This window comes from Trichosurus vulpecula, chromosome 4 (assembly GCF_011100635.1).
Source record: "Trichosurus vulpecula isolate mTriVul1 chromosome 4, mTriVul1.pri, whole genome shotgun sequence".
NCBI lineage: Eukaryota > Metazoa > Chordata > Mammalia > Diprotodontia > Phalangeridae > Trichosurus > Trichosurus vulpecula.
In genome coordinates, this window is record NC_050576.1 from 245762474 (window position 1) to 245787333 (window position 24860).

General features: G+C 40.9%; 1 protein-coding gene across 2 annotated transcripts in view; it reads right to left on the reverse strand.

The window, feature by feature from the left end:
* The window catches only part of PLD1 (phospholipase D1), a 193795-nt gene that overhangs the window by 100466 nt on the left and 68469 nt on the right, over positions 1-24860 (reverse strand). For both annotated transcript variants that reach the window (XM_036755287.1, XM_036755286.1), the window contains exons 4-8: positions 23315-23460; positions 22267-22375; positions 20377-20442; positions 12100-12158; positions 10255-10347 (exon numbers count right to left, since the gene is read on the reverse strand). In XM_036755287.1, the coding sequence (XP_036611182.1) occupies positions 10255-10347; positions 12100-12158; positions 20377-20442; positions 22267-22375; positions 23315-23460 (473 nt within the window). The remainder of the gene's footprint in view (positions 1-10254; positions 10348-12099; positions 12159-20376; positions 20443-22266; positions 22376-23314; positions 23461-24860) is intronic.

Below are 24860 nucleotides of genomic sequence, written 5' to 3' on the forward strand. Positions count from 1 at the left end.
ACTCATAGTGATTGCGATACTCAAAGAACACTCTCCTGACAAGAACGGATCACTTTGCAATGAATTGTGTGTGACAGAGGCATTCTTGTTAATGAGTAAATGAGTATCAGCCAGCCTGAGGATAATATTCATTGATCTACTGACACATCCCATAATACTCAATCACTGGATGAACTCACAGTTCAGTAAAGTAAATGTCTGCAATTACATAGCAACAACCACCCCGCCTTCTCTTCTGGGCCAACACTCAAGCTCTAAGACACTCCTAGTTTCAATGGAACACTGGCTTTAAAACCCAAAAGTTCCAGTGGAATTGGGACCCAAAGTGATCATTCTTCTTCTAGCTTCCCTGGGAAAAGTCTGAGTGGAAGAAGGAGTCAAACAATGACTCATGCAGAAGAAGGGAAAGGAACTGTAAAAGAGATGCAGAGTTGGGAATAATGCACAAGATTCGTTTGGGGAGGGAAAATTTGGAGCAGCTCGGGAAGTTGTAGAAGGAGCAGAACAGGGACTAAAGCTGAAGTCAGAGGAAGAGGAAGTAGAGGGGAGGATGTAATAAAGATTAAGTAGAGGGGCAGCCAGGTGGTACCGTAGAGAGAGCACAGCCTCTGGAGTCAGGAGGACCTGAGTTCAAATGCGACCTCCAACACTTCCTAGCTGTGTGACCCTAGGCAAGTCACTTAACCCCAACTGCCTCAAAAAAATTTTTTAAAAAAAGACTGAGCAGGACAGATGGGTAAGACAGAGTCAGAAGTTACTAAGACAAGGGAAAAGAAGGTGGGTGTGAGGGTCAAGGTGCTAACAAGTGACACATCTGGAGTTGGAGATACCCACTAGCAATTCACAGGAGAATTTCTCCAGGGGACAAAGAAAATAAGCTTTCATTTTCAGGAAATAGGGATAGCAAGGACTTTTTTCCTGTGGTCCACATGGAAGATGCTCTATTTGTATTTCTGTCACAGCCAAGTGGGTCTTGTCTCTGCTTAAAGCCTAATATGGTCTCCCTCCTAGAAGAGAAGATCTGGGTGCTTGAAGAAAGTCTTTCTATTCTCAGGGTTATCAGGGAGAATATAGCATTCTTTTTTTAAAAGGGAGAAGGATTTCATATTAAAAATAAAGATGAAAGAAAAAGGGTATGATGAGGCAAAGGGTAATATTGACGTGCCAGGAGGTCGGAGGGTAGAAGAATGTCACACACAGGAGGAGGAGCAAATGTTGGGGATAAATAAAAACGATAATGATGATGGTGGTGGTGGTGATAGATAATACTTATACAGTATCGATGTGCTAGGCACTGTGCTTTACAAATATCTTCTTATTAGAAACTCAAACAATAACCCTGGGAGGTAGGTACTATTATTACTCCCATTTTACAGTTGAGGAAACTGAGGCAAACATAAGTTAAGAGACTTGCCCAGGATGGCATAGCCATATAAGTGTCTGAGGCTGAATTTGAACTCAGGTCTTCCTAATTCCAAGTCAGTGTAAGTATATAATGTGTATTATGTATACATGTATATATACATATATGTGCATGTATAGACACATATGCATTATCCACATATATAAAAGGAATAGGACTAAAGGGATGTGCTACCTCAAGGAGCAGAGAAAGTAGTATATCTCTGTCCCTGGAGGTCTATAATTTCTAGCCAGGTGGCCATTTGTCAGGGATGATGCCGCTAAGATTAATGCAATGGGAAAGGCTGGATGAAATGACTGATGCGGATCCCCTGGAACATTGCAATTCCATGAATTTAATCCATCCCCCTGTTTGTAGGTAAAACTACAAGTGTGCCATTCTTGACCAATGACCACCTGACCCTCAGGAGGCTCAATGAGGGAAGAAGGAAAGATGGAGCTAGACCTTGAGGGGAAGCAGCTGCTCGGCCTTCCACGGTGATGATGACAAACAAGTACCATCAGGTGACGAGAGCTCATCCAGCACAGGTCAGCAGAGGCAGCTATTTGTTGACCTGATACTAATAGAGAGACCTTCCCAGGGAATATGCCCAGGAGGTGACAAAGAATTTCCAAAGACCTGTTCAACCAGATGACTGCTCCCCACTTCTAGTGATTCATGTGGGAGGTGGGGGTGAGGTAGCAAGAGGAATGTGGAACAAGAAGTCTTGGTCAAGAAACTGAACAAAGCCCTTCAGGGCAGAGAGCGGGTTTCCATGACTGCTATTAATCAAAGGCCAGCACATCAGAAGAGACAGTAGATTGGGGAAGTGATTGTGACATTTAAAAAGATTCTGAGTGATAGTAAGACTTGGATTTGGAGGATCACAACTTAAATGACAAACTAATGGCTTCCTAACTAGGGGTGGGGTGTACCTAACAAGGGTTTATATATAGTGTGTATATATGTGTGTGTATATATATATATATATAAATATATATGCGTGTGTGTGTATACATACATATGTGTGTGTATACATGCATGTATATAATCTATATGATAATAACTAGATTTACAAAACACTTTACAAATATTATCCCATGGTATTCTCATGACAGCCCTGGGTGGAAAGTGCTATTTTATTATCTGCTTTTTACAGATGAGGAAACTAAGGAAGAAGTTAAGTGATTTGTCCAGGGCCACACAGCTACTAAGCAATTGAGGCTGAATTTGAACTCAAGTCCTCCCCACTCTGGGTCCAGCCACTCTACCCACTGTGCCATCTATTTACCTAGAGTCTTATAAATCTAATCTGAAAAGGAAAAAAGACTGAGACAATTCCACAAGCTGAACATTACAAAATATGGTTATAATGTACAAATAGTAGCCTAAGTAGAAAATAGTATGCCAAAGTAGGCATAGATATCCAGAAGGTCAGAGAAAGCAAAATTCAGGAAAAGAGTCAAAAATAGGAGACATGACAGGATTATGTCTATGCCTAAATACTCATACCATGAGCTTCAATCATTATCTCAATGAACCAAAAAGGACCTCATAGATATTTCTCAGAATTAGTGTAATGAGACTCATGGCTCTGGAGGGGTATACTTTATTTCCGAGAAACAGGACAGTAAAAAGCGCTCAGGGGTTGAAATAACACCACGTAGTAAAAGGATTTACTGAAGTGAAGAAATCCTGGAAGAAAGAGGGAGGAGCATGGTTGTCAGCATTGGAGTGAAGATCAGCTGTGGCAGAGACCAAAGTGATATTGTCAATGGAGTGTACTACAGATCACCTGGACAGAAAGGAGAAATAGATGAAAGTCTGGCCCATGAGCATGATCCAGGAGCTGTGCTATGGTCAGCTCTCCCTGCCAAAGACAGAGCAGTTAATAATTTCTTGCCTTGATCTAATGATAATTTCATCCTTCAAAAGGTAGAAGAAATGGGGCAGGTAGGTCATGGAGTAGATAGAGAACCAGCCCTGGAGTCAGGAGGACCTGAGTTCAAATCTAGCCTCAGACACTTAGAAGTTGTGTGACTCTGGGCAAGTCACTTAACCCTGATTGCCTCAAAAAAAAAAGGTAGGAGGAGAACTTTTCTAGGGCATAAATGATAGGAGCTTTGAAGGAAGTGACCACTCCATCTTTGAATTTTTGAGAGAAGAGGGAAAACTAGAGGTAGTCAGACATATATCCCAGATTTGGGGATAGCATATTTTAAAGGGTTCATAGGATCCCATGGACTAAAATTCTGTGGAGAAGTCAGTCCAGAAGGAATGAGAAGTTCTCAAGAAGGAAATTCTAAAGAAGCAAAGAGAAACCATTCTAATGGGGGAGGAAATGGAGGATTTATCTAAAAGCACTTATTTGGATGTCTAAAACATGTCCTAAACTGACTTCTTTATCATTCTCTCAAAATATCCCCTCTCCTCCAAACTTTCCTTCTCTCAAAGGCATCTCCACCTTCCCAGTCCTCCAGCTTTGTAACTTGGACATCATCCCCAACGCCTCTATCTCTCTCACCCCCCAGATCCAATCAGTTGCCACATCTGACTTTCTTTTTTCACTCAGAATATCTCTCATGTTCTTTTTCTTCACTTCTCTCAAACAGCTCCCACTTTAATTTAAACCCTCATCATCCTATTTTGCCAAGATTATTACAATAGTGCCCTAACTAGTCTCCTTGCCATGAGGTTCTCCTCAGTCCAATCCAACTATTCAGGGTGTCCCTAAAGTCTGGACACACAGGCAAAAATGCATATTTTGAAATATCTGAATATTAACAGACCTTAGCCCCCTTGACTTCTTTTTCTGGAGTATGCTAAAGGAGAAGGCATACTCAATGAAAATCACAGATGCAACACACTTGATTGAATGCATAAACAGTGAATGTGCTAAAATTGACGGCAATGAGGAGTTATCGCATCAAGTTCATGTGAATCTTGCAAAGCGCATCAACCTTTGCATCACAAATGACGGAAATCATATTGAAGATGTTATTTGTTAATATTCCAATTAAATAAAATGTTGAAAATTTCATTCATTTCTTGAAAATATGCATTTTTGCCTATGTTTCCAGACTTTAGGAACACCCTGTACAATGCTGCCTAGGCAATTTTCCCTAGGCATAGTTCTGATCATGTGACTCCCCTCTGGGGTCAACTATCCACTCTCCTGTTTAGCTTTTAAAGTTGCCCACAACCTGAGCCCAACCCATTGTTCCAGTTTCATTGGACACTTACTCCCCCTCCTGAATGCTGTGATTCAGCCACACTGGCCTTCTCTCTGCTCCTCCATGTCTGGAGACTGCTTTTCCTCTGGCCATCCCCTTGAGTGGAAGGTACTCGTCCTTACCCTCATGGCTCAGAGAGCCCCTTTCTTCCTTCAAGATGCAACTCAGATACCGACTGCTAGTGCCCATCCTCCCTCCCAAACTACCTTGTATTTAAATGGATTTGTATTTATTCTCTTTGTATTTATCAAAAGAAACACTTGCTAAATGTTGAACGTAAGCAAGGACTATTTCATTCTTGGCATGTGTATCCCCAGAGCCTAGCACAGTGCCACAGAATAAGTGCTTAATGAATTCCTGTTGACTGATGAATGCCCTGGGAATGCTCTGATAACCTGGCTCATTTGACCTTTCCTGTCCTCTTTCTTAAAGCTTAGTCCCCACCACATACTCTATGCTGCAGTGACTCTGGTCGCCTCGCTGTTCCTCATACAAGACACTCCATCTCTCAATTTCTTGCATTTTCGCTGTCTCTCCCCATGCCATGTCTAGGTTTCTTTTCCCTTCTCCCCTTCACCTCTCGGCTTCTCTGACTTCTTTCTAATCTCAGCTAAAATTCAACCTTCTAAAAGAAGCCTTTCCTTGTACCCCTTAATCTTAGTGCCTTCCCTTAGTGATGATCTCCCATGTATCCTGCCAATGCCTGGTTTATAGGTAGTCATAGGCACGCTGACTCTTCACGACCCCATGCATGCCAATACTGTCTACGGGATTTTCTTGGCAAAGATACTGAAGTAGTTTGCCATTTCCTAATCCAGCTCATTTTACAGATGAGGACACTGAGGCAAACAAGGTTAAGTGACTTGCCCGGGGTCATAGAGCTAGTAAATGTCTGAGGTCTCATTTGAGTTCAAGTCTTCCTGACTCCAGGCCCAGCACTCTATCCACGGAGCCACCTACCTGCTTACTTATCCCCCATCCCCATTAGATTATGAGCTCCCTGAAGGCAAAGGCTGTTTTTGCCCTTCTGTTCCCCAGTACTTGGCACAGAGTAGGCACTTAAAATGGTTGACAACTCAGATTTTTTTTTGGAGGGGGGAACATGTGCAGAAGAGGGAAGTAAATCCAGATAATGGAGGATGCATGTAAAAGCAGGAGGGCACTGTAAAGAATAAACTAACTTTGGTGAGGAAGGCTAAGGAAAACAATTTTTAGCTTTATTGGAAAAAAAAAAGAAGGAACAGATAGAGCCACTGTTTGAGACAGATGAAACAACAGTAAGGCAGGGCAGAGCTTCACAGTTCTCCATTTCCTTCTCTTTTCTCCATCATGGAGAAGGATCTTTGGACTGGAGATAACAAAACAGCTAGGAAGGAATTGGTATCTAACATGAACACAGAGTTCATAAATTTCTCACTTTGCTGGCCTTGGCGCATTCCAGGCACCAGGCCCAGATGAATGGCGTGCCTGCATACTAACAGAACTGGCAGATGTGATGGCTGAATCCCTGTGAAGAGTCTCTGAAAGACTATGGAGAATGGAAGAGGAGCCCAGTATTGGAGAAGGGCAAATGTCCTGGTTTTCTAGCAAAAGACATCTTCAAGTCAGCAGGTCATTGGGCCTGGGAGTCTCCAAATAGTGGACCAGGGAGTCTGGGAATCTCCAAACAATAGGCCAGTGGGCCTGGGAGTCTCCAAATAGTAGACCAGGGAGCCTGGAAGTTTCCAAACAATAGGCCAGTGGGCCTGGGAGTCTCCAAACAGTACACCAGGGAGCCTGGGAGTCTCCAAAAAATAGGCCAGTGGGCCTGGCATTGATTCCTGCCAAAATCCAAGAAGATTTTATTAAAGAGATGGCTGGTGAAAATTCCAAATGTAAGGCAATACTTAAAATGAGCCATCATGTCTTCTTCCATAAGAAGTCATGCCACGCCAACACATCTCATATTTGACAGTTACTAGACTAGACCAAGGAGCATGAAGGCCCTTTATGTATAAGAAAGGACAGACTTGTTCTGTTGACCCTAGAACTAGAAATAAGGGGTGGAAGGTACAAAGAGGTAGTTAGACTGGATGTCAATGACAACAAAAAATACTATAGATGGATGCTATTCAAAAATGGAATGAGTTGTCTCGAGAAGTGGTTGATTCTTCCTCACTGGAAGTGTTTGAGCTAAGGCTTGATGTCCACTGGTCAGGTATGCTAGGTCAGGTGGGGATTTTAGATCAGTTATAGTTTAGACAAGGTGGCTTCTGGGGTGTTTTCCTTCTCTGAGATTAGGACGTGGAGAATATATCTCCTTTGGCTTGTTGGTTTTTGAGAGAAAGGAGAGAGGAGGTAAAACAGGGTGATGGGATTGTGAACATGCTGTGCTCTTAACCACCATGCCCCACCCTTTGTTTTTCCACTCCTCTTAGGTTATCTCTACCCCTATCAGTGCTTAAGTTATTTGAGGTCAGGAATCTTTCTTTTTGCTTGTTATTTATGTAACCCCAAAGCTTAGCACAAAGCATGGCATACAGTAAGAGCTTAATAAATGCTTGTTTCCTGTCTCCTTACATGTGGAAGCCAGGTTCATGATTGAATGAAGGGTGAGGGAGGTCACAAAAGAATAGGTGGTTACAAGGTAAAAGTTTTTGGTAACTCGTCTCTGAGCTACCATCATGGTTAGACTATCTGTGGAATGGGATACTTGGGGAACTAGGTGATTCCTGGTGTGGACAAGTCTTCCAACAAAGTCTGGAAGATGACTAGCAGCCTGTGAGTTGTACAAGAGATTCTCATTTATTCGTTGAACAGCCATTATTGGTACAGGGAACTCCCAGATGAGGAAATGCCCTCTATCAATGCAGCCTGACATTTTCTCTGTAATTTTCGGTCTTAAGGAACCATCCGGGGTTAAGTCACTTGCTCAGGGTCATGAAGCCAATAGATATCAGAGGTGGGATTGGAACCCAGAGTTTTCTGTCTCTGAGGCTGGTACTCTTTATCTATAATGCACACTGGCTCTCAAGTATATATAAAATAATTTCAAAATAATGATTTTAAGACAGTGTGCTCTCTTAGCAAGGACTTAAGTAAAGTATGGCACTTGAACTGTCCGTTGAAGGAAACTAAGCATTCAGGGATGGGATAGATTAAGTCAATCAACCAACTGCATTTATTATGCACCTACTGTGTGCTAGGCACAAAGCAGAACTGAAGTAGCTCAAAAGAAATCCAAGATGTGCAAATTTAGAAAATCCACCCCAAATATTCATACGTACCATTTGTGCCAGACCTGTGGCAGAGAATTCCAAGCTTGTATTGGTTGGACACACTATAATTTGATTCTAGCATAGTGAGGTTATTTTGGTCCCCTTCAAGAACAAAGGACAACAACCAACCAACCAACTACATGCCAGGCACCTTACTAGGTACTGAAGACAAAAATGGACGAAAATGAAACTGTTCCTGCCCTCAAAGAGTTTACATTTGGTATTAAACATCTGCCTTTTCCATCATACCAAACTCCTCCATAGTACAAAGCAAGAAAGGCCCAAGAGTCCATTGGATATTCCAAATTCTCTCTATAACATGATGACATGTGCATATACATAGTATATATAATAATGTGTTATATATAGTCATGTGTATATAAGCCAAAATATATACAAGATTATCCATATTAGATATATAGATATATAATGTAATATATCATAATATGTATATAAAATGTAACATATAATAATACCATATACGTTATAAGCAAACAAAGTACTCATAAAATAGTTCCAGGGTGATTGGCAGGGGGAGTGAGAAACCTTAGGGGGCCCCTGATTTCCCTTGGCTACACTAAAATTCTATTGAAAATTTACTAACTGATTTGTGTTTCCTTCTTCTTGGTTTATGGCCATTCTAGGAGTAAAGACCAAGGGCCCAGGAGGCTTATTATTATTATGAGCAACACAATGAAGGGATGGTCACAGCCAGGTGTCAGATAATTTTCAAAGTGACTGTCGCCTTTACCAACTAAACCATCTGTTATACAGGAAATGTTCTCCCTGAATCTGCCCAGAAGACACGATCATTCTCCCCATTTGATCTTGTTGTTATTCTTAATTTATAAAGCACACTCAGGAAATGCTTAATAATATGGAACCATGGCTCCAATCAACTCGGAAATGGTTTTTTAAAATGTTAAAGTGAAGGCACGTTCCATCCCTTGGATAATTAAATCAGCAGGGGCTCCGGCAATGTCACTGAGGCCAGCTGTCATCTATACATGGGAACGGCGAGAACATTTTTAAAGTAATTTCATTTTCCCCATAAATTAGTTCATGTGAAGCTAGGTTTAAATTTTGCAGGGTAATATTTCCCTCAAAAATTCATTTCAAGTCAATTAGGTAAATATACCAATTCACTACCATCATCATCACCACCACTGTTATTGTTGTGGTTATCTATCTAAGCTTTTCCTATGTGCTGGTGCTAGGGAAACGAAGACAAAAAAAAATGAGACCCATTCCTGCCCTCAAGGAGCTTCGTTCAACACGTAAAAGCACATCTCTCTAATCTGACTTCCTATGGCTAGGGTGGAAAGCAATCAAAAGACCCCACAATTTGTTGGAGAAAAGAGATGATTGTGACATGATGATTGTCCAAATGGCCCTTTAGCTTGGAATTGTGCAATGAAAAACCATGAGCAGGTTGATAGAGATTTCAGATATAAATTTCAAGGTGGCAAAGAGGGAATTTCCATGAGGAAACCTGTTTCATGGGATCATAGCTTTCATTTGCATAGGAACATCTGATTGGAGGGCTCTTCCAAGACCCTCCATGGAGGGGGCTCAGGCCAGCCGTGTCTCACACCCCTCCAGGCTCCTCTCCCGACTCTCTCTAGCACACCCACCACCTCCTTCTCCTCCTTTCAGTTCCCTTTTATGTGTTATCTTCCCCCATTAGAATGTCAGTTCTTTGAGCACAGGTACAATTTTTCTTTCCGTGTATAACTGAGTCAGACACGACTGAATGAATAAACAACAAAACAACTAGATGCCCAGCATTAAACACCATGCCTGGCACATAATAACAGCTGCATAAAGGCTTGCTGACTGACTAAGAGGCAGAAGAGACCTCAGAAGCCATCTAGTTCAATCCCTCATTTCACAGATGTAGAAGCTGAGGTCCAAAAAAGTAAGGGGAAGATCCAGGAACTGAAGCCCCTGACTCCAAAGCCAACGCTGACTTTGTCTTTCAAAAACTCAACAACCAAGGAAAGATCTTTCGAAAATACTGTTGGTATACAATAGTCTTTTTGACAATAAAAGGAAACCAGATATGAAATGGGTATTAACTTGAGTACATCTAAGTGTCTGTATGATTTGGGGTTTTTGTAAATACATTATTTACATTCTCAAATTTCTGCCTCCAAATCAATTTTATTGTCGGACATATCTGAAAAGACTTTATTAAATTAATTAAATGCCAATATGAAAAAGATGACAAGGCCTAAAGGAAGGCCTGTAGCGTATGATATAGTTCTATGGAGGTTTTACAGCAGGACGCAGACAGGCTCTGCCTCGGTAAGGATGGAAGGGTCACCATTTATCAAAGCATAGAAGAGCTCAGAGAGCTTACCTCTTGGACCATCGATAGCAGGCTCTTCCGTGGCCACAGCAATTCAGACCTGGTATTCGATGTCCGCCAGATCTCTTCATTATCATGCCCTCTCTGAAATAATTGCAATAATTTACATTTATAAACTTTAAATTAGATCATGAATCTGAAGTTGGCAAAGAGTTATGCTTATCCAGCACCCTCCTTGTAACAACCTTGGGAGGGAGATTCTACAGGGGTTCTTATCCCCCCTTTAAAGTGAGTTTCAGAGGAAGAGAAGTGACAAGTGACAAGGTAATCCATCTGAGCAACGTCTGAGGTGAGAACTTAGGTCTTCCTGAACCTGATATACAACAAGGTGGTAAAATGGATAGAGCACTGGGCATGGCATTAGAAGTCCTGATTCAAATATTGCCTCAGATGCTTGCTAGCTATGTGACCCCAGGCAAGTCACCTAACTGGCGCCTACCTCAGTTACTTCCTGGGGTTGTCGTGAGCATTAAATGACATAATATTTGGAAAGTGTTTTGCAAACCTTAAAGTGCTATATAAACGCTACCGACATTATTATTATTTATTATTATCACCACCATCAACACCACTTGGAAGTCCGCCATTCTATCCACTCTGGCAAAAGAAATGTTTGATGGATCAGTGGACTTTAATTTGTCACTAAGGTAAATCTGGCCTGACAATTTAAACTTGCAAAGGCTCGGTTTCTTTCCTTGATGCTGTTTTCCTGTACACACCTGGATGCTGGGTTATGTATTATTAACACCAACCGTATTACTTATTGTTTGTTATTATTAATAGCTTTAAATAGAGCTTTGAGGTTTGCAAAGCACTTTGCAAATATCTTGTTCAATGCTGACAATAACTTCGGGAGGGTGGTGCTATTATCATCCTTGTTTTACAGATAAGAAAATTGAAGCGGGCAATGGTTAGGTGATGTGCTCATAGTCACACAGCTAGTAGTGCCTGAGGCTGGACTGGAACTCAGCTCTTCCTGATTCCAAACCCTGTTCTCTAGGCACTGTGGCATTGCAAGCTGGCGTGTAGCCCTACTGGGGAGTAGATGATCCCTAAGAGTCCCCCCTATTCTAAACCCTCTGACTCCTGGACATGGGTCAAACAGAAAGGGCAGTAGCAAAAAGATGCATAAGACTGGCCTCGGGACACACACACACACACACACACACACACACACGTAAAACACACTCACAATCTCTCTCTCTCTCTCTCTCTCACTCTCTCTCTCTCTCTCTCTCTCTCTCTCTCTCTCTCTCTCTCTCGCTCTCTCTCTCTCTCCCCCCCCCCCCAGCAAAGCCAAACTCTTTATAACAAGATATTCTCCCAATACAAGAGAATAAAAGTTGGAGAGATGGATCACCCTTTTTCTAGTCTATACTACAAAATGACTTTTAAATACCTAGCCCACCGAGAGGATTACTGCTCACTCTTGCAGGATCCCCAAAAGGAAAGGACTCTCATTTGTTGCATTTCAATCCAACCCTTACCCTGCCTCCACTCCCCGCACCCACCCACACTGTCCAGCTGCAACCAACAGCTTGCAATGTACTTTGGAATTAAAAAAAGGAAATCTCAGCACCAAGCACACTTTGGAGGGGAGGGCGGAGGGCCTGATACAGCTGTTCACAGCATCGTGATGGGCGGGTTCCTGTCAGATAATTTCCCACAGTTTCTATAATCTGTGGGGGGTGAGGGGGAGAAGAAGAGAAACATCTGGCCAACATCTGGCCACATGAGGACACCATACTCCAGTGTAGTTCCCATGCCAGAGAAGTCCAACTGTGACGCTGACCAATGTCCCATGATTCATTTAAACTATCACCAACTTGAACTTACATGCCTTTTGGTCCCAAATCATGGATGAAGGACAGCTGACTCACATCAAGGAACTCAGTCTGCAAAGGGACCAAGAAGCCACATTTTAGGACTCAGCCAACAATGGGGGTTCTTTAGTAAGCAGCCCTGGAGTTGCTTACACAAGGCTCCACAATACTGACTTAAAATGAGAACAGCTCTAACAATATGGCTGTAAAATAATCACAGCCAGAACTTATAGGAAAAACATGCAGTGAGTCACATCCCAGGTGTTTCAGTATTTGCTGTAGGTAATATGTCCATCTCTTCTTAAGTGGCCACCCCCTTTTATTGATTTTTTTCTTTAGCACCCAATACTAAATTATACTTATTTTCCACTCTAGGGACCATTTCCCAGCTCTGTGGACAAATTCCTCTGTAGTACATGCATGACACACACTTGTGTAAGGAAAATATAATTTTTGTCACACTCATTTTCCTCTCAGTCAGTTTTCTCAAAAGAGACTTTGTCTGCAGAGCAAGTAATGAATGTGTACTGATAGTAAAAAGCCATGTGGTGGATGCAGCACATGGATTAGAATAAAAAGACCTGAGTTTGAATCCCAATGTCCCAACACTTAGTAGCTGTGAGGCTTTGAGAAAGTAATGTAACCTGAACCTCAGTTTCCCTATTTGTAAGATGGGGACAATCTACTTGAGCTACTTTTCTTCCTGCAGAGTTGAGTGACAGGTCTTGAAGAATTATGTAGAGTAGTAGATTTGTAGTTTCCTGTGCAGTCATCTTTTTTTTTGTATTATCCTATGGAAATGCTTGTTTCATTCCGTAGATTAGAAATTAAATTTAAAGAAGAACTATGTAGAGGTGAGGTATTATTATTGCTGTCATCTCTTTGTTCTTTGCCTTTGTTGGGTGGGGTTAAATTGAAATGAGTTTATGACAAGTTGCTCTCCTAATGTTATTTCATGTTTAACGTTATCACACAAGCAGACACAATTATTATGGAAAAAACAGAATCATCATTGTTACTAATGTGTCAGCGTCCATTTTCGATCCTATTGCTGAGAATCCCCTTTGATTTTAAAGCATCTTCTGCAAGTGGTTAGCAGTGAGGAGCCTTCACACTCATGGTCCACAGCCACGAGTTTTCAAATTAGAAACCTGCCCTCACTGTCTCCTAGGAAAAAATGAGAAAAGCCACACCCAGCAGAATACAAAGGAAACATGGGAGTATCAGCTAACTTATGCCTGGAAATTGGGTGTGTGAATGGGGAAAAAAGGAAGCAAATATTAAAATCTAGGTCAAGCCGATGGAGAAGGAAATGGCAAACTGCTCCAATATCTTTGCCAAGAAAACCCCAAAAGGGGTCACGGAGAGTCGGACATGACTAAGGAGCAACTAAAACAACAACAAAGGGTAATTCAGTTCGAACCATGTACATTCTTCCCATTTGGAGATGTCTTTTTTAAAAAGTGTCAAAAGAACATATTCCCTGAAAAATTTCACAAAGTATTATTTTGGGAAACTGGGGTTTTAGATGCTGTATTTATAGCTTTGATTTCTTTAGGGTAGGGATGTCTCGAGGAGAAAAATCCCTCTGTCCATGAAGATCAACACCTACTCTGCAATTTAGAGTCTTAGACAGTAACTTGAGAGTTCAATGAAGCCTAGTCTTCCAGACTCTGAGGTACGCACCCCATTCATGATATCATGCTGTCTCTGTCATTTTGGAAAATAAACATATAATTGCCAATGGTAACTGTCTCCTCTGACTAGCCAAACAGCCAGAAGTAGGAATTTATGTGTCAATATATCTAACTTTGATGAATAAAGAAATGAGTCCTCTGTACTCGGTTAACTAGCATTTTTAAGCACATACTGTGTGTTAGGCATTGTGCTAAGTGCTGGGGTTTCAAAGGAAGGCAAAAGAAAGTCCCTGTCCTCAAGGAGCTTACAGTGTAATGGGGAGTCAACATGAAAACAACTATGCACAAACAAGATAGAGACAGGATAAATTGGAGGGAGCCTCAGAGGGAAGATCAGAGCAGTCTGGAAGGCTGTGCTCAGTTCTGGGCACCACAGGTGAGGCAGGACATTTGTAGGCAATGCCAATGAAGAGAGTTGGGGTGATGAGCCTGGAGAAGAGAAGACCCATGAGGGACCCAACAGGCTTCCTGGAGTATTTAAAGAGCTGTTTGAGGAAGAGGAATTGAAATTATTCTGCAGAACTAGAAGCAAGGGGCAAAGCTGCGGAAAAGCAGGTTTAGGCTTGAGATCAGGAAAAACAACTTGTTAACAATATGAGTTATCCCCAGAAACAATGAACTGCCTGGGAAGGAAAGAGGCAAATAGCCCTTGTTTGAGTGATGACTGATATCTTTCTACCCCTTAAAAGTGTTTAACACATAGTGCAGTGGGAAAAGCGTTGGCTTTAAATCCTCCTTTGTCACTTAATATCTGCATGACCTTGGGCAAGTCATGTGACCTCTTTGGGCCTCAGTTTCCTCATCTGCAAAAAGAGGATGGCACAAAATGATGACTAAGGAAAGTCATTTCTGGCTTTAAATCGATGATGCTGTAAGGGCTTTATACACATCCATGATTTCATTTGAGATTTCCAACAACCCAACAAGGCAGACTGGTATCTAATACTAGTACTAGTGCCTTCATTTAACATTTTAGACAGCATACAGAAGTTAGGAATTTTGCTCAAGATTCTACCCCATAGCCAGTGTCAGAGGTGGGACTTTCCAACCAATAAAAATACTCCTTCAAAAATACTTCAAATGCAAACAGCATTTGAGGGTCAAGAATTCAAAGGTGTTTACCAAGACTCAGCGTCTAGATAGCCAATGTGTAAAGCAAAAGACTGCTCTGGAGGAAGAGACTGCAAAGCCGAGTCCCAAGACCCCCAAGTCAGGAAGACACATCCTCCTGAGTTCGAATCCAGCTTCAGACACTTACTAGCTGTGTGACCCTGGGCAAGTCACTTCACCCTGCTTGCCTGAGTTTCCTCATCTGTAAAATGAGCTGGAGAAGGAAATGGCAAATCACTTCAGTATCTTTGCCAAGAAAACACCAAAGGGGGTCATGAAGAGTTAGACACGACTGAAAAATGACACAACACAACAATTTCTATTACACTCTCAGGTTTACAAAGCACCTTCCTTGCAACACCTATCATGATAGCCATTTTTTGAGATGGGGAAACAGAGGATTTAGGTTATTTGCCCACAGTCCCATGGCTAATAACCATCAGAGCTTGGATTTGAACCTACCTCTTTCCTGTCCTAAGTCTAGGGCTCCTTCTGTCATGCCGTGCGTGAGGACCAGGCACACAAGAACACTGATATACACACCAGTCCTCTTTGATATTGAAAGAGAGGGATACTGAGAATATTATTATTCCTCTCCTCTGACCAGCGACAAAAATTCAGAGAAAAGTCAAAGGGGGACGATTCAAAAGAAATAAGAATTTGAAGACACAAGAATAAACATTAGATGATGGGCTGAGGTAGGAAGAAGCTCAATTACCCATAGTGATGAGTCACCTTAACTCTGGAGGTAAAACTAACAACTTTACTTCCCGCCAGAAATTCCCATTGCTCTCCTAGACTGCATCATGGTCTCCAGGAACTCATCATTCTGCAAGATAACATCACACTTCCCCAGTACTCCCTGGGTCCTCTGATTGCAGAGGGTGGACATTGGAGAGCTCCCAACTGCAGGATTCCATTATGCTTTCATGCCAGGGACCCTGTCCTCCCACCCTTTTAGCTTCTTTGTATATGTTGTCTCCTTCATTAGATTGGGAACTCCATGAGCTCCACGTCTTTGCCTTTCTTTGTATCCCCAGCACTCTGGACAGTGCCTAACATTTAATAAATATATCTGGACTGACTCACTGACTCTAGCTGAAGGCAAAACGAGGTGCAGTGGAGAAAGTGCAAGATTTAGACTCACAGACTTGGGTTCAAATCCCCACTTTTCTGCTGTTGTAGTGGATAGAGCACTGGACTTGGAATATGACCCTGGGCAAGTTATTTAATCATTCTCTGCCTCAGTTTCCTCATCTGCAAAATGAGGGGGCTGGAGTTGATAACCTCTTAAGTCCCTTCTGGCTTTAAATCTATAACTGAGCTTCAAAGAGCAGTTCAATATGAAGAAGAAACTGTGTGCCCCACACAACTAATAAGTGTCTGAGGCAGGATTTGAACTCAGATCTTTTTATTCCAAGTCCAGTAATCTATGTAGTTTTTGTTTTCCAGCAGGGTGCACTGATGTGTTAACACCGTGTTTACCCCCACACAGTTAAAATGATAAACCCTTTGAAACAGGAGAAAACTGAGTTCTGTTCATTCACCAGGTGGTTTCTTTGATCTAAAAGTCTCAAGATCATTGCCCTTGCTGGAGATAAGAAATTTGAGGCCAAAAGCTTAAATGATTAATTGGAGGATATTTCTCACAACTCCCAGACAAGTGCGTGCCTTGCAATGGGAAAGTTTTGACCCCGCTTTGAGATTTTTTTATGTCTATAGGTACAGATATATACACACATACATACGCACATACATGCCGGTATACATACATCCACATGTGTATATGCACATATATACGTGAAAAATGTCCAATTGCTGCTCTTCCTTCTCCCCCTAACCTATCAGGTTGACATGTCCTTCTGGGTTCCAATGGCAGGGGATGGAAAGGAATGCCCTTCCTTATGTCCAGCTCTGATTCAGCTTCAAAAAATGAAAGAATGGAGAGTGAATCACTATTGTCATTTTTTAAATCAACTGAAAAGCATTAGTTCTTGATTATAGAGATCAAGAAATAAATCCGGTGGATTACCAATAGCCACTGAGTGTGTAGTCTTCCTGTTGTCTTCCCCGCTGGAGTAGGTACATGAGAGGAAGCCTAGACTAAAAGATCATGTGATCCTAGGATCTTACAGTGAGAACTTGATTTTTAAAAAAGCCAGACAGAGTCCTAAGACCTGGATTCAAATCCCACCTCTGACGCTTTTATCCCAATTTCCATTTGACCTCTCAGAGCATCATTTTCCTCATCATTCCTTCAATAAACATTCATTCTGCAGACATACTATGTGCTAGTCATTTTGCTAGGTGCTGGAAGTGCAAAGACAAAAATGAGAGCATGTACCCTCAAGGGGCTTACATTCTATTGGGAGAAAACAACAGGGACGCAGACAAGTACAAAATGTATGCAAAATGAATGCAAAAGAATTCTGGGGTGGGGGAGGAAGTATTAGCAGCTGGGGAGGGGCCAGGAAGATAGGATGTAGCACAGGAGTAGAGTGGCATAATAATATTTGAACCTCCCTGCCTTACAGTTATTATTATTAATAGTGATAGCTAGCATTTCTATAGCATTTTAGGATTTGCAAAGCACTTTACAAATATTATCTTGTTTGATCCTCAAAACAAACCTGGAAGCCAGATGCTTTTATTACTCTCATTTTACAGACAGACAGAGGTGAAGTAACCTGCCCAGGGTGATACTGGATTTGAACTCAGATCTTTCTGATTCTTGGTCTCTATGCACTGTATCTCCCAGCTGCTTTCTAATATAGGGAATTTACTAAAAGGGTTCTAGAAACATGAATTATTATTTTAACATACAACTTGTGTAAGAAATAAAAACCAATAAGAAAGGAAAAGGGAAAAGGATGGCATTTTGAAAGCTTACTTCCAGAGAAGTGAAAACAAGAGAAGCAAGCTATTGTCGCGGAAGGAAAACCCAATGCTTACAATCTAGGGAGAATGAGTCAGTAAAAGGCTGGATTTTGTGCACATTTACCAACCAGAGCAGGTAGATGGCTCAGTTATCTCACAGAGAAGGTAAGTCTCTCACTCTAAGTTTGTGAATATGAACCACTTCCCAGAGGTACTCAGAGAACCAAGAAAACACAGTTATACTGTGTTCATAACCAGTCAGTTGGTCATTGGCCTTGGTTAGTTTGTTGTATTGCCTAGGAAAGAACAGAGACTCTCTAATCTCCCAGGACATCAGTGGCCAAGGGGAGAAGGATCTGAGGAAGTGTGGATGGTAGATGGTAAACCCCTTCAGGGCAGGGTCTGGTTCATTTTTTTTTCTCCATACTGAGCCTGGCATGTGGCCTGGGATGTAGAAAGCACTTAATAAATAAATGCCTCTTCAGTTTAATAGAATTCCATCAATTAACATTGAAAGGCTTTCAGTAAACTGAGGCAAGAACAATTCTTGGATTGTAGAAAGAATCCCTTGTAAGGAAACTCTAGTCAAACAAAACCTTTTTGGGCTTTCAATGTGGGTTGTAAAGGAATTTTACAAGTCTGATTCAGCTCTCAGGGTCCTTACAGATACAACACCACACTCTGCCACCAAGTGGTGCCATAGTGTACATAGTGTGGTGCCTGGAGTCAGGAAGTCCTGAATTCAAATCCAGACTCTGACCCTTTCTATATGACCCTGGACAAGTCCATTTGCCTCAGTTTCTTCAACTGTAAAATGGTAGTGATAACAGCACCTTAGGATCAAATGTAATAATATTTAAGCACTTAGTACACTGCCTGGTATACCAGATGTGCTTAATAAATGCCTTTTGGTTGGTTAATTGAATAAATGTTAAGTTGCATTGCTGAACTGAACTTAAAGTTATGTTGTCTAAAGACAATGCTGCCATTGCAGCCAGGCAACTGAGTTTTCTAGGCAGCTTTGAAAGTCAATGGAAAAAAATCCATGTCTGAACCTCCCTGATTTTGCTGTATAAGTGGGGGATTCAGGAATATGGTACGATGCAGACACAGTCAATGTGTGGTTTGGTTTTTACCTAAATGTTCTCCCCTCCCCCAACCTTTGTTAAAAAGGAAGGCTTGTCCAAAGGACTATAGAACTGTGTATACCCTTTGATACAGCAATACCAATACCAGGTCTTTGTCCCAAAGAGATTAAAAAGAAAAAAGTGGGGGAAGAGGACTTATTTGTACAAAAATATTTATAGCAGCTCTTTTTGTGGTGGCAAAGAATTGGGAATTTAGGGGATGCCCATCAAATTGTGGTATATGATTGTAATGGAATATAATGTGCTATAAGAAATGATGAGTAGGCAGATTTCAGAAAAATCTGGGAAGACTTATATGAACTGATGCAAAGTGAAGTGAGCAGAACCAGGAGCACATTGATAACTATGATTGACTCTTCTCAGCAATACAATGATTCAAGACAATTCTAAAGGACTCATGATAAAAAATGCTTTCCACCCCCAGAGAAAGAACTGATGTAGTCTGAATGTATAATGAAGCACACCATTTTTCATTTTGTGAATTTTCTATGTGTTTTTCCCCTTTGGGTCTGTGTCTTCTTTCCCAACATGACTAACATGGTAATATATGTTGCATGACAGAAGATGTATAACCTATATCAAATTGCTTACTATCTCAAGGAGGTGGGAGGCAAAAAAAAGAGATAAAATTTGGAACTCAAAAAAATTTAAATGAATATTAACTTTTTATGTGAAACTGGGGAAAAATAAAATATTATTTAAAAAATTTAAAAATAGAGAAAAAAGGAGGCTCATTGTTGGGGAAGTTGGAGAGGGGTGTGTGAGGATAGCAAGAATGTATGGAAATTGCTATGATGTCAAAATAAAAGACAATTAATACTTGAAAACAAATCGATTCACCCCAGAAGTCATGCAGAAATTTACAGAAAAACAAAACAAAAGCTATTTTTTTTGCTTCAGTATCCAAAAGAAGCCAACTAGTCATGTGGGATCTGGGGAGGTTCAGGAAGCATAACTCCTTGAATAAGTTATTGATGAGATCCATGCCTGGAAATGCAAGTGGGCAGGTCATGTTGGCAGAAGCAAGGGATAACAGGTGGCACTAGCAATCGTGTCACCTCCAAAGACCTGGGGAAGAGCCCCCAGCACATTGGGCCCATGCTCCTATGAAGAACTTTGGGGAGATTTGGCCAAAAGTCACAGAGGGGTGGGAAGGCATGGAGGAATCACAGTGTGTATTGTTTTAAGGAATACAACCATCCATGAGAACTTGTATCCATTGCAATAGCATTCTATCTCCGGCGTTTCGATGTTTCTCATGTCAGATCAATTTTCAATTCCGTTTTCATCTATTTTGAACTAAAGGCACAATCCACAAGTGGATAAAAACATGCAAGTTAATAAACAATGCAATACGGGTGATTTCATTTTCAAGGACCCAAGACTGTCACAAATCAAATTCTCTATGTTCCAGTGAAAGGTATTATTCCCAAAGTCAAATCACTGCATGATACTCACCGTGGCATGATAGTTTCTATACATGGGCATTTTTAATAGCTTTGTCAAGTAATCTTCCAGTTGTTTCTAAAATGCAAATATTAAGGCTTCAGTTATAATATGCAAATATAAGGAAAATGGAAAGCCATAAAAAAGTGATTCTAAACTCAGGGGCCAGCTGCTGTCTTGTGCATTTCATTTGGCAACATTTTCTATTGTTCTCTTGGGGAGTTACTTAAATTTTTAATTATTACTCAATTCTCTCCACTATCCTATTTTCTCGGCCCCAACTAGACCATCATATCCTTGAGGGTAAAGACTTTTTCATCATTTTTTGGGTAACCATCATCCCTCTCTCCTCCTCCCTCCATCTCAACATCTATAGCAAGGGCTGGCACATAGTAAGTGTTCCATAAATACTTGGAGATTTTGATTTGATTCAACCATAGATGGTCATCTTAGAGAACAAACAGGAATAAGGATTGGACCTGTCATTTCCTTCTATAGGAATATGTCTTCCCCCATTACAATGTAAGCTGCTTGAGGGCAGGGATAATCTTTCTTTTTGTTATATTTGTATCCTTAGCACTTGGTTTAGTGCCTGGCACATAGTAAGTGCTTAAGAAATGCTTGTTGACATGAATTCTCCTATAGGGAACTTTCAGATGAGCAAAACAGATTGGTACTTTCTTTGCTACTGATAGACTTAGAGAGCTGACCAGAGAACAAGAACTTAAGTGAGTTGGCCAGGGTCACACTGTATGTGTCAGAGGCAGTGTGGCATGTGGACAGAGAATTGGCCTCAGGGCCAGGAAGAACTGAAGAACAAATCTGCCTACAAAATTAAACCTGCTCCCAAATCTAGCACTATTCACTTGTGCCATTGGGGAAAATACTGATCACAGAACCAGTGTTTCCAATCATACTCACACATGACAAAATGGAACCAGGGTTGAAAGAGAGTTTAGAGAGTCTATTCTACTCGTTAAACCTTTTTTATTAAGTACCTACTATGTGTCAGGCACTGGATTAGGTGCTGAGAACACAGAGATCAAACAAACAATCCCTGATCTCAGTGAGTTTAACGTTCTACTAAAGAACAGCTGGTTTCTCGAAACCCAACATTGGTCAAACCAACTCTTCCCTTCTTGGACACAAAAAAAGTGTTGCTTCTGACTTTTTCCATATATTTATGTATTTTTGAATTGTCATGATAAAAGTTGGAATTTTTATTGGTTTTTGATGACTGACATTAACTTGTGAATCCTCTAGTGTTGAAGTTCTAACTCAAGCAGAGGACCTTTGTTAGAGTATGGGAAAGTGAGGCTTTCAGAGATTTCTGTTCCACTATTTTGATGTTTGATACTCTACTGCCCTTTGACAATGGAGTTTATACATCCTCAACTTCCTTAAATCTTATCTATAATTTGGTAGGTATATCCTAGAAAGTTGCCTGAATTTCAGAGAAGTTAGTAAGTGATTTTTTTTTACACAGGTAGTGTCAAAGGCAGTATTTGAATCCAGTTATTCCTGAATCCAAGCTCTATCTACCAAGCTATTTTGCCACTACATAATTTTTTTTGAATGGACCTGTGATTTTATCGGCCCAGGGAAATCCAAGTAGGGAAACTCCCTCTACTAACACAGATCTGCAACTACTCCACAGTTTAGTCTCAGACAGTTAATTGGGACAGTCAGTCATAGAGTGACCTGCCCTAGAACCTGGACTGGAACCCAAGTCTTCACGACTCTGAGGCCAGCTCCCCATCCAATATGCCATTCCACCTCCCTCTGCCTAAATATTGACTAATATATAGAAGAATATATGACACATAGATTTTGGAGCACTCATTGAAGGTTTCAATACTCAGCTCAGAAAGAGTTTGATTTGTTGGAAGGTGAAGGACTTACCCTTCTACTGGAGAACTGCTCCTCTCTGATCATATTTTCTGATGTCCGAGGTAAGCTTGGCATTGCTCTTGGTTCTTCTCCTTTGACATTTTGTCTTCGAAATGTGTGCCTTAAAACACATACATAAAAGGAATATCATTGGGCTAGAACAAGCAAGGAATATGAGGGGAACATGGGAATATATATGAGCTGGTTCTGAAACAAGTCAGTAGAACCAGGAAAACAATATATACATTTGCAACAATGAAATGAAAAAGAGAAATGTACATATTCCCAGAAATATATCTATATCTATTTATCTCTATCTTTTTATTTCTAAGGTCTATTAGGAAATTAGTTACTATAAGGTAAAAACAAAAAGCATCAATAAGTCTCAACACAAACATATACACTATATACACAAAAAACACACATTTATCAGTTCATATAGTAAAACACTGTTCAAATCTGGCCTCAGACACTTATTAGCCATGTGACCCTGGGTAAATCACTTAACCTCTGTTTGCCTTTATCTACTGGAGAAGGAAATGACAAACCATTCCAGTATCTTTGCCAAGAAAACATTGGCATGCTATGGTCCATGGGAAAGACACAATTGAACAACTAAACAACAGTAAAATACTTTTGTAACATGACTCATCTTTAGGAAGTTCTATTTAATTAGTTCTTTTAAGGTGTTTTCCCCCAGTGGACCAATGTATAATCCAAATGGAACTGCCGAATTTAAGGGTAAAAGGGTTTGGGGCCTTGGTCCACTGGGGAAAAATATCTTAAAAGAACTAATTAGATAGAAACCCCCTTATTTTATGAATAAGGAAACTGAGGCACAGAGAAGTGAAGGGATTTGCCCAACGTCACATAGCTAGTAAGCAGCATTTGGAAATGCTTAATAAAAGATTATAGATCTAAAGTATAGAAGGATTTTGGAAGCCATTGTGTTCAGCATGTTCATTTGACAGACGAGGACCCAGTTGCGTCATTGAGGTCAAGTGACTTGAGTAGCACTTGGAAAGTTTCTTAAATTAATTCTGAAAAGTGAAACATTTACCTTTTGGTGGGAATTGGGATTCGAATAAAAGCTTTGTACTTCAGTAGTTCTCGATGAAACTCTTGAAAATGCTTGAATTTCCTTTTGACTTGCCATGTAAATTCACCATGGGTTAATTCAATAGTGTAAAGATTAAGACTTGGTACCTGCAGTGACAGATGAAAGTTACTGGCATCTGAATGGCAACTGATAGCTGTAAAACATTTAAATGCAACATTTAAAAATTGAGGAACTGAGGCACATCACAGACTTGAAGCACGTACACGTTGGGAGTAACCTTATTTCTCAGAAAGTCGCTCAATGATTCTTGTCAAATGAGCCCAATCCCCCCATTTTACAGAAGTAGTTAGGTGATTTTCCTAAAAATAGCATGAGTTATTTGCATGCTAATCACCTCAAGTACATCATTAATAGACCCTCAGGTTTTAAGTTCCTTAGGTGATGCACAGTCGCCTAAAACCAAATGACAAGAGATTGAGTCATTTGTCTTTGGCCCACCAAGCATATAGACACTTGGGAGGAATGGTGAATGAGGGAAAGCAGAGATAAAGCCAGGAGGCTGGAACCAGATGCAGACAAGAAAGTGGGACTGCTCTGCTCTCTTTCTCATCCTCCAGAAATCATACAGAAAGCATGGAAATTGGAAACTTCCATGGCCTTTTCTTCTCCCACTGTGCTGCCTTGAGGAGCCTGGAAGGGTAGAATCAGGTGGTAGAGTTTTAGAGTCGATGAGGGGTATCACTGATATCCTTCTGTTCAAAAATACCTCCCCAATTCCTCCCACCTCCCTCAGCCCACAAATGAAAGATTCAAGTTTAAAAATTCTTTCAAAAAGTAAGTTACCCTAGAAGATTGTACCCTGTATGACTATAATTAGATAATCAGATTGACTAAAATGAAGCTATGTAAAATCAGAGCTTTTACTTTGGGAGATGGGAAAGTGTAAATCTGGATCATAGGGATCTTAGGTACAGGATCAGCCTATGTAGAATGCCATCACTGGAAGGCCTTGAGCAGTCACAGGGTACTGGGAACCTGGAAGGTAGAATGGAGAAGGGACAGGGAGAAAGAAAAAAGGCAGAAAAGAAGGCAAAGCAAACCTTGCCTCTTCTGAAATTTTACCTAAGGATGTAGTGGCAATGATGCCCTGTGAGTTGCTGAAAAATCACCTTGGTTCCATCTTTGACAGGTTGCTAATGACTAAGGTTCTCTGGAAACATGCAGCAGAGAACCACATGGAGATTGTCATGTACATATTCAAAACCCATTCATTAAGTACTTATTGTTGGCACAGCACTTTGCTAGGAGTCATACAAGGATAATTAAAATATAGTCTGTATGAAAAGAGACAGAGCTCCCAGGAATATGAAGTTGAGAGTTCCTCTTTAATCTGCCTCAGTTATACCACAAATGGAATGTCATGTTCCGCTGAGGACACCACATTTTAAGGAAGATACTGATAAGTTATACAGCATCCAAAGAAGGGCTCTCAGCATGGTAAAGGATCGTGAGATTATACTCCAGGTAATATAATACATACGGGTGG